Source organism: Neolamprologus brichardi, chromosome 19 (genome assembly GCF_056152115.1).
Source record: "Neolamprologus brichardi isolate AB-2024 chromosome 19, ASM5615211v1, whole genome shotgun sequence".
NCBI classification, from domain to species: domain Eukaryota; kingdom Metazoa; phylum Chordata; class Actinopteri; order Cichliformes; family Cichlidae; genus Neolamprologus; species Neolamprologus brichardi.
In genome coordinates this window covers 4,485,972-4,496,335 of record NC_142122.1, presented here as the reverse complement: position 1 = coordinate 4,496,335, position 10,364 = coordinate 4,485,972, and the positions used below count along the sequence as shown (strand labels likewise).

General features: G+C 39.0%; 1 protein-coding gene across 1 annotated transcript; it reads right to left on the bottom strand.

The window, feature by feature from the left end:
• Nucleotides 1-408: 408 nt before the first annotated feature.
• LOC102794166 (semaphorin-4E-like) lies at nucleotides 409-8,401 on the bottom strand. Its single transcript, XM_087832915.1, has 14 exons — nucleotides 8,306-8,401; nucleotides 6,635-6,780; nucleotides 6,401-6,463; nucleotides 6,194-6,289; nucleotides 4,118-4,217; nucleotides 3,910-4,020; nucleotides 3,624-3,772; nucleotides 3,336-3,511; nucleotides 2,225-2,375; nucleotides 1,911-2,133; nucleotides 1,713-1,831; nucleotides 1,391-1,557; nucleotides 1,264-1,313; nucleotides 409-1,130 (listed from the first exon to the last, which is right to left on the bottom strand). The coding sequence occupies exons 1-14, from the start codon at nucleotides 8,397-8,399 to the stop codon at nucleotides 706-708; spliced, it is 2,070 nt and encodes a 689-aa protein (XP_087689041.1). The 5' UTR covers nucleotides 8,400-8,401; the 3' UTR covers nucleotides 409-705.
• Between the last annotated feature and the right edge of the window lie 1,963 nt (nucleotides 8,402-10,364).

The following is a 10,364-nucleotide window of genomic DNA, read 5'->3' as shown; positions in this document are numbered from 1 at the left end:
TCTTCAAATAAGAAAGCGAAGTGAACTTTCAGCCACGGGTCTTAGTTTTTCTACATTGTAAACAAATGCTGCTGTATTAAATGAAAAAACAAATATGTCAACATGACTCGTTGGGCTTAAACTGTGATAAGCAAAATTGCAGGAAAATTTTCACGTAGGTCATTATGCAGACTTGTTTTTCTTACTGGAAAAAAGCAAAAACGAGTTTTTCTGTAATTTAATTGTTTTTCTATGATTTAATTACTTTGGTTTAGTATAAATGTAGCAAAAGCTGTGAAATTTAAAAAAAAAACAGATAAAAGTCAAGATAAATTACATAACATTGTGCCTAATAGATAAAATACACAAACTCCAAAGTCCATAGGTCGACACTGGCACTGTTTGGCTCACAAATCTGACAACAAAATATAATGTCAATCATTTTATTGAATCACTGTATTTTGGAAGAGGTAACAATTTCAGTGGGTGTAATGATGCTGAGTTTGGAATTCCATGACTGTTTTCATATGGTCTGTTTTTTATTTCCTTTTTTTTTTTTTGCATTAAATGTAACAAAGGTAGAGAAGTAGAAGAAGAGACCAGTCTGAGATCTCACAAACACTGATGCTACTGCCGGTGTCCTTTTGTGCTAGCATCCTTCCCACTTTGAAGCAGACCTTCCTCCATGCATCTTTCACATGCTTGGTTTCTTATAATTACAAGGCCTCATCTGATGGTTGTTGCAGTTCTCGTTGCCACGTCGAGTGTTTCCTTTTTTGACTTCAGGTATCCAATCACCATAAACACAACTTTGGAAAATGAGACCAAGGAAACAACAGCAGCCATTGTGCAAACAGCAGCCCTCAGGTTCGTGATAATGGCATCAGTGTCGTGAACCTTAACAAGGTACTGAGCAATGGTTTTTCTGTGGACTCTGCCCTTCACTGCTTCTACTGTCTCACATCTGTACAGTCCAGCATCAGAATAGGAAGGTCTGATGATGAGACCCAGACTCAATACAGTGAATTGTGGACCAAAATGAAGGACGTTGTGAGAAAAGTACCAGATGATTGGTAGGTTGGTGTCAGGGGAACATGGGAGGAGCTGAGATATGTTGACGTTGAAGTAGACAGTGACAGGTTGCTTTTTTGCTGAGGGACAGATCAAACAAAACAAAAGCTTTTTATATGTCCATGTTGTTGTAAATGGTAAAAATTAGTGATCTGTTTTTGTCAGCCTGCACTTGCTTGCACTGCAAGAGAACTCCATGAATGCTGCACTTACACTCAGAGGGTGGGCACATCGTGATGTCTCCATTACTGAGACTCTGAATCCTAGAAGGAGGGGAAAACTTCATTTAGTCCAAAGCTTAGCACTCTCCCTCTTTAGCATGGTCAGTAATTTGGCTTACATTGATGAGTTTGATGCACCAAAAACCGATGCACACTGGCTTCTGATCTGGTCCCAGCCACAGTACGGATCTCTGGCAAGAAGGCAGTCATCACATGATGTGTAGCGGCTACAGTCTCTAACATTAATCTGAACAACTGCATTACTGGTGCCACTGTACAGATGGCCCTACAGGGGAAAAAACAAACAAACAAAACGAGTTTATAGCCATCTCTCTACAAGCGTATTTAAATTACTACTGCTCAGAGCTGAGTAAGACATTAAACTCAAGTTAAAGATTTCCCAGCTTAGTTTTGCATTCGGACAAAATTAGTGAACCTTACAGTCTTGGAGGAAAGCTGCAGGAAATCCACAGGCTGAGGCTCTTTAAACAGCTGCAGCTCCTCAATGATACGCCCATCCTCACCTTCAAACTTCACCGCCTTCTGCAGCCAACCAGTATCTGTGGGAAAGAGAAATGAATCCATCATGGAGCTTCATCTGCCAGTGTGATTTTGTTACTGGCACGGATGAATGTGCACCTGTGCCGACGAACATAATCAGGTGCTGTTGTCCATCCAGTGACGTGACTTGGTCCACTACAATTTTTGAAAAATGCGTCATTGGCTTGAAAAGCAGAGGCTTGCCAGTCATTGGTGAAACCACGCCCTCCATCAGAGGGTGGTTCTTTACAAACAACAGCGTTGTGTCTGAGAGGTTCAAAGAGCTCGTCAGGCCGCTGGCACGCGTTTCGTCATCAATGCACTGAGTATATGACAGAAAGCAAGTCAGATTGTGTTGTTCTTTATTTAAAAGGTAAAGTCAGTGAATATATAAAGTTTGGCTTAATACTCACTGAACCAGGGTAGGGGGATGGCTCCTCTCCTGTGTATATGTCCCAGTTCCCAGTATCCAACTCAGTCAGAAACCTCCCACTAAACACCTGGCTGATGTCTGACAGCTTGTATGCACAGACAGCAGAGTGACTGCAATCACAGGAGGGCTCCCTGCAACAGACACAAAAGAATCCCTACAGTATATATATGACTGCTGATACGTTGCTTATACCTGTACTTGGCATTTGTTTGCAACTTAACACAAAATGTTTTATCTCAGAAAATAATTCTAATATTTCACTTGAAAAAGCTGAATTAAATTTATTTTGTCATGTAATGACAGCATGTACTTGAGCTGTTTTAGCCCATATTAACCACATTTTCCCTGCAGAATTGGAAAATGTTCCAAACAGACTCTTGTAATGTCAGGAATGACTCGGCCGCCTTAATTTAGTGCTACAGAAATGTTCTTTGAAGCTGTTAGGTGTGCTTGGGCCAATTATCCGTCTTCAGTAGTTCCACTGTGGTGTCGTTCTCTCTCTTCTTCATCTCTTTACATGCACCCTTTTCTTAAATCTCTAACCCTGATTCATCAGTAAGTAGGGTTTTCTATGATCGCTGTGAATGGAGATACACCTTCACCTTCACTTGTTTCCTTTTCTGCTAGCTAGTTTAGAGATACTAGACCTCTGAGATAATTATCAGCCAGCTTGTGGTATCTGTTGTTGTTTATTGTCTCTTGTGTTTGTTCACTTTTACTCTGCCTTGTGATTTAATCCTGAGATTATTTACTAGGTGGCTTTGTGACAAACTAAAGAAAGTTCTAAGAGAAACATGGTGCACCACCATATTTCTAGCAGTGAACAATTGCTGCAAGCTATGATGAGATGACCTGAGCTGTCGTGCAAGATTTTGATTAAATTAATTCACTTTGACCTAAAAATGGCACCATTTATATATATATTATATATTTATCTGGACATCCGTCACCCAGTTGCCAAAATCATTTAATCAAACTACACTGGAACATTAAACAAAGGCTCATGAAGTCATTACAGTACTGTTGCTTTGGTTTTATCAGTACTGTACATGCAAAATAATGATGCTATAATACAAATTAACACAGCTTACGAGTTGGAGATGAATGTGGCGTAGAAGACGCTGTTCCTCCAGTCATTCTCGTCTGAGAGGAGAAAAACGTCCTGGACCAAAGATGGTGAGCCAACATCTCCAAATGGACAGTTCAGTCTGGCTTTCAGGAAAGAAGTCCACTTTTGCTGTAGAGTCCTTTTGCCACCCAAGTCGCTCTAAAACCAAACACATAAACAACTGTAACATTTGTTCCACGTTACAAAGACATTTACTGCACACGAACATCGCCTCGATATTTTCTTTATCAGATGAGTTTACAGTAGCTACCTTACACACACGAGCAATCCTGGACACCGGGATGCTGCCGTGAAGTTGCTCCACAGCATTTTCATAGAAGAACAGAAACACGTTGCCATCTTCACCTTTGCTGCTATTTTTGCTTGCTTCAATGAGGCTTATGGAAATCATGGTGGGATCTGGGTCAAACCGTTTACAATATGAGATCAAAGGGTTAAGAGTTTTACAAGGTGGAGCTATTAAGATCTGTCTCAGGTATCTGACACCTTATGAAGAGGTGCATAATTAGGTTACATGTCCAGAAAGATAAAATTACCATTTAACCAGGAGCGTTTTAATTCAGTCTTGACAGGGTGTAGTCCGATTCTCTGGAACACCGATTCTGTACCCAGAAAGTTTGTCGAAGCGGCAGAGTACAAAGTATCACCTTTTGAGTGGAGAGGAAAAAGCTTTAGCTTTCTGGAATCTCATCTTATGCCAGACTGATATTCATCAAAGGAAGAAGAATACATACAGCTACTCACCATCCATAAAGGTCGCGAAGCGTTGGTAGGGGTCAAAAGGAATTTTCCCCCGACCTGTTTGTGTTTTTCTTTCCAAGGAGAGAGTTCCGTTTGTTAAAGTCTGTTAAAAGATTAATAATAATAATAATAATGGATTGCATTTATATAGCGCTTTTAGGGGCTCTCAAAGCGCTTTACAATACCATTATTCATTCACTCTCACATTCACACACTGGTGTTTAAGGGTCTCACGTTATTAATCAGTGTGGAAGGTGTTTTCACTACATGCTAAACTTTACAAAGTACTATAAGCTGTTACAGTAATGGCAGGGTTTGGTGTAGTATTGAATTTGCTTGTCATATTTTTGACTTTTGTTTCTTGTTTTCATTTTTATTTTTTCAAGCTGAGTTTTTGTGTTGTTGTTCAGGTGCACACGTTTGTTCTAGTCTCCCGTGTGTATAGTGTTTGTCCTGCTGGTTTCCTCATGTGTCCTGCACTTTCTCTGTGTGTGATTGTAAGTAACAAAAGTAATTCATTTCATGCCAAAATAGTGAACTAGCATGCCTTATTCATTTTCATGCCAAAAGGTAAATAAAAAAATCAAAACAATATCTCTGACTCTCTATTATAAAATACCTAATTATGAACTGTAATAAGGTGAAATAACCTTGTTCTGCCAAACTTTTTTTAATAGCCTCCGATTTCATCTAAAGATCACCAACTAGCACTTTATTTTATATTTCCTTAATAAATAAATAAATATAATGCTGCAAACAATATGACTGTTTACAATGATGTCTGTGGTTCTCAGTCATCCAGGTCATCGTAGTCAAAGGAGCTTGCAAAGAGAAGCGTCTGGACTTCTGTAAGTTACTTGAAGATGTTTCACCTCTCATCCGAGAAGCTTCTTCAGTTCTAAGGTCAAATGGTGGAGAGTCCCAGATATAAACCTAGTGGGAGTATCCCCCCACAGAGGGACAAAAGGACCCCCTGATGATCCTCTAATCGGGATGTCATGCTCCCGGTGCATTTCAGACCCAGCATCACGCTCAGACAAAAACTGGTTCACCCGAAAACTCCAAAACACAGACTTAACAATGTGGTGTATGCTGTACAGTGCAGCGAGGAATGCCCAGACCTCTGCATTGGAGAGACCAAACAGCCACTTCACAAGCGCATGGCACAACACAGAAGAGCCACCTCCACAGGACAAGACTCAGCTGTCCATCTGCATCTAAAGGTCAAAGGTCACTCTTTCGAGGATGCCAATGTTCACATTTTGGACAGAGAGGACAGATGGTTTGAAAGAGGAGTGAAAGAAGCCATTTATGTCCACTGTGAGCGACCATCTTTGAACAGAGGCGGTGGTTTATGACACCAACTCTCTGCCATCTATAATCCAGTTTTGAGTTTCCCAGACGCCTTAACGCCCACTCACATCCTGGGCCATCTGACCTCAGGAATTCGCATGATAAGGTGGGGCCAGGTTTCACAATGAACTCACCCGAAACTCTGGCTGATTGGGACCCACACCCAGTTTCACACCCTGGCTCAGGCGATTAGAGGATCATCAGGGGTCCTTTTGTCCCTCTGTGGGGGGAAACTCCCACTAGGTTTAAATCTGGGACTCTCCACCATTTGACCTTAGAACTGAAGAAGCTTCTCGGATGAGAGGTGAAACGTCTTCAAGCAACTTAAAGAAGTCCAGACGCTTTTCTTTGCAAGCTCCTTTGACTGTTTACAATGATGGTACAAACAGTTAGGCTAAGATTATCTATAAAGCTATTTAGCAACCATAGATGACAGCTCAGTCCCTGAAGTTTAATACTTTACTGTTGAAGATGTACAGTAATAAAATAAATCCCACACTATATAAAACAGTGTCTGAATATTATGCGTTATTTCTACTAAATTGTTAATTTTATATATTTTTGCTCTGTTGCTCCAGCCGCAAATTGAAACGCAAGCCGATGCTTGTCTTTGGAAATATATTCATCATCTCTTTTTCCATTTCGGATATTTTATTTTCCTGATTTAGTGGCATATCCAACGTTTGGTCCTGTGTATTCTAAGTTTGCTTTTACAAAGATACTTACCATATAGTCACACACAGGGTTGAAAGCGTTTGTCCCGCACACAAGCATTTTACTGTCCTCCATTGTGTGCAGGGTCCTGATAAAGTTATCACATTCCTGTTGGAAGACCATACACAGATAAAGGAATGAAGTCCCAAACTGTAAGTTGTGTTTGGGAGTGAAAACCTCCACTTAGAGCTGATAATATTTGCTAACTTTTTACTATACCTCAGCACTCTTGCCCTTCAACTGACAGAGGTCTTTATCTGCAGAGCTCACAGCCCATTTATTCTGGAAGAAAAAACCATTGGTAATGACCAAGACTCTTTTATGTTTGACAAGCTTCTTATGGTTCTCTGTTTGAGTATTTTTGAAACATGCAGATTAATTCTTTCACATTAAAAAGGGATCGCCATTCTGAAATAGAGCACAGCGGTCTACTCAGACAAACAAAGATCGTACCTCGCTGGTCTGTTTGGTGATGTCATCCAAGCTAAGGGTGAGCACTTTCCCTCTGGCACCAAGGACAAGCTGACCAATGTCTTCTCTTACCATCAAAGAGCTCAAACTGTCAAAGCCAGACTCTTTGAACTGCTTCAAGTTTATGTCTAGGGCAGACAGGTGGACAAGGAGCTTGAGGTTATCATTCAAACCCATGCATTTTAAAAATGTCCACTTTGATGTGCTATGCTGCGTAGTCTATCATGTTTTCAACAAAAAATGCATACATGCCTGTTTTATTATAACTGTGTGCTTTGATTTAGAATATTCTTAATCATATATATTGTAATATATATGTATATCAATGCTTTGTTGAAGGTGACCCTACAAATATTTGCCTAGGTTAGGTCAAAAAGCTGAAATTTAGCTGCATAATAATGCTTATAATAATAATAATAATAATAATAATAATAATAATAATAATAATAGTGACATTGCTCCAGAAACCAATTAGCATGACTGTTAAAGCATGATGGTGTATGCAATGGATTTGAAGGAGAAACAAGAACCCTTGACACCTATAGTGAGGGGATCCAGTGGCTCTGATATGCTCTGGCATGATGTGGGTGCACTGTTACCAAAAATAAAAGGTCACTGCATAACAATACAGGATTATTCTGTGATAACCTTTCATCATGTGATGAAATATTACAATCGTGATAGAACTGGTGTCTAGCAAGATGACAGCCAGTCTATAGACACAGCGCTTCAGATTATAAAGTGCTGTGGAAAAAGTGTTTGCCCCCTTCCTGATTTCCTGGGTTTTTTTGTATGTTTCTCACACTTAAATGTTTTAGATCATCAAACAAATGTAAATATTAGACAAAGATAACACAAGCAAGTTTTTTAACGAAGGTGTTTATAACAACATCCAAGGAACTGCAGGTCGCGCTTGCCTCAGTTAAAGTCAGTCAAGACAAAAACCACTGCTAAGCAAAAGGAACATACGAGTAAAGGCTCATCTCAGTTTTGCCAGAAAACATCTTGATGATCCCCAAGACTTGGGAGAATAGTCTGTGGACTGACCAGACAAAAGATGAACTTTTAAAAGGTGTGTTTCCAATAACATCTGGAGTAGAATATATTTGTCTAATATATGTTATGTTATGTTATATTTGTCTAATATTTACATTTTTAAATTAATTTTAAATTAATTTAAATCTGTGTGACAAACATACAATAAAAGGAAATCATGAATGGGAATAACACATTTTTCATACCTACTTATCCGATCACCAAATCTAGACCTGGACTGAAATGTAAGGCAGTGATCTCTGCCACCAACTTTAAAACACCAACATCTTCTGTTAATATCGTCCATCTTTCCAGCAGAGCTCCTTTAGTGTTGAAGTACCAAAGGTTTAAGATCAGGATAGTTAAAAAATAAATAATAATAATAATAATAATAATAATAAATTATTTAAAATATTTTATATTCAGCTCAGCTGTAGCTTCAGAGTCCAAATGCTTTGGGGGGAGGGGGGGGGGGGGACAATATATATATATATATATATATATATATATATATATACACATAACTGCCTAGTATATAAAATACTTTGCTCCACATTTAGTCACTGTGTACTGCTGTTAGGCTCTCTTTCAAACTATCATGTAAATAAGATGTCTTACCTTGGAAGGGGACGCTCCTGCGGGGTGTGTTTCTTGATGCAAGCCCTTCACTCATGACGAGGAAGCAGTAAAAGAAAGTGATAGGATGTGTCATCGTAACCTATCGGACAGGGAGAATAGCAAAATGGCCATCAAGGTGAAATGACACAGATTAGGTCAAACGTTCAGTGTAATGCATGCTGCTTATTTCCCACTGGCACGGGAGCTCATTTCGGAGAAGAAAATAGTGAAGAAATCACAGTTTCTGTTGTAATACACAGCCATCACAGGCTCACTGCAGTTGCTGGTGTGTGGCAGCCGAACCAGAGGAATGACAAATGCTCCACAACCATAGAGGAATCATTGTAATCACGTATTTGGAACTTATTTTGATTATTTTTTGCGGGTACATGCAGTTACTGACATCAATAGTGCGATGCAGAGTGATAGTCTAAATGGTATACCAGTGTCAGGGCCTTGGCGCCATGTTTGTCCAAATAAAATCATTGGGGAGAGACAAATGGCTGACAGAGAACATTAGGTCATTAGTGGCAATAATGAGCATTTAATTAAAGCCATGTGTTGTTTCCTTGTAACCATCACTCCTTGTTCCAACACTTATAATTAGAGACTGGGCAGATTTCAAAGTAAATGAAAGATATCAAATTATTATTATTATTAATATCATTATATTGTCTGGCTCTTCAATTAGCAGCACCCAAACTTTATCAACATTTTCACTGACATTTGTTTACCTAACCCTTTACTATGTGTTCCTGAGGCCATTAGTCTCAGGTCTTCAGTCTTTATTTTTACACAGCAATTTTCACTTGTTGCCATTCCAACCTTGCGCCACAAGAGGGGGTAGCTAGACTGTATTTTCAGCAGAAATGATCGCAGTCACAAGGACAGTGAGTCAGAAAGCTGGTTTGATGTTTAACTCGTGATCTTGTAGAATGTGTTCTGAAAGCCTTTAACAGGGCAGTGCAAAGACATGAATCCACAAAGACATCTGAGAGACTCCAAAAACTTGCACCACCTTTTATCTCATATTAAGTGGATGATTTTTTTTAAGACTTGTGAGCATGTTCATGTTTCTATTTGCACACATATGACAAGCTACAGTTCTATAATTAGTTAAAAATCTGATACGACACATAAGAAGATTGTTCCATATCATTTGTCAAGCTCATTAAAGATTTCTCTGAAATTTGTAATTGTGTTTATTAAATCTGGGGCTGCAGTGGAATAATAAGCAGCTTACTTAATGGGAATTTTTGCTCCTGTGCCAACAAACAGAATACGTGCCTGAAGATATGCTGTTCAACCTCAACTCAGACGACTGGGAAGTGTTTTCAGATTTTTCTGTTTGTCACTGTGTGTGATGGACTACAGACAGATGTGACACGTGAAGGAAGGATAAACACGGCCAAGATTCAAATTAAAGTCTAGTTTTGTTCTTTTTCCCGTCAAACACTGAGAGTTTTTTTTTTATTGTTTAAAGAATGTGGTGCCATTTGATATCAAACCATCTTGCGCTTGCGGCGCCATAATAAGTACCTCCACTAAGGGGGATGATGTATTTTTCTGGTAGCATTTGCGTACGTGCATGGGTGCAGGCGTGTCATTCTGTCTGTAAATACAACAGCATGAGAGGTTTGAATGAATTCTGATAAAACTTGGTAGGAGTCATGTTAACAAACCACTGAAATCTGGCTTACATCCACCAGGGTCTTTAAGGTCAAATCTATAATTTATTGGAAGAAAATTGATCCCAAAAAAAGTCTTATAACTATAAACTGTGATTTTACAAGTGCACCGTATAAAGGTTTAAAATATTAGGTCACATTTGACCTCTGACCTCTCCTTCAAGGTCAATAGATTGATTTTAATGTCAAATTGATATTAAACATATATATACAACTATTTAAAACTATGTTTCTTGCCTATAGGCATACGGGGAATAATTTGTGGAGATTCTAGTGAAGCTTTCATAAAATGTCTTTTTATCTTCAAGACTATGCTCACAATTCTACTGCCTTTAAATATCATCTCACATTTGACCTTTGAGTTAACATTT

Excerpts from the sequence above, each read along its gene's own strand:
- LOC102794166 (XM_087832915.1), bottom strand. The coding sequence starts at position 8,399 with ATGACACATCCTATCACTTTCTTTTACTGCTTCCTCGTCATGAGTGAA. Across the intron at positions 3,512-3,623 it reads GGATTGCTCGTGTGTGTAAG|AGCGACTTGGGTGGCAAAAG; the intron begins GTAGCTACTGTA and ends GTTTGGTTTTAG. Across the intron at positions 2,134-2,224 it reads CATCCCCCTACCCTGGTTCA|TGCATTGATGACGAAACGCG; the intron begins GTGAGTATTAAG and ends TCATATACTCAG.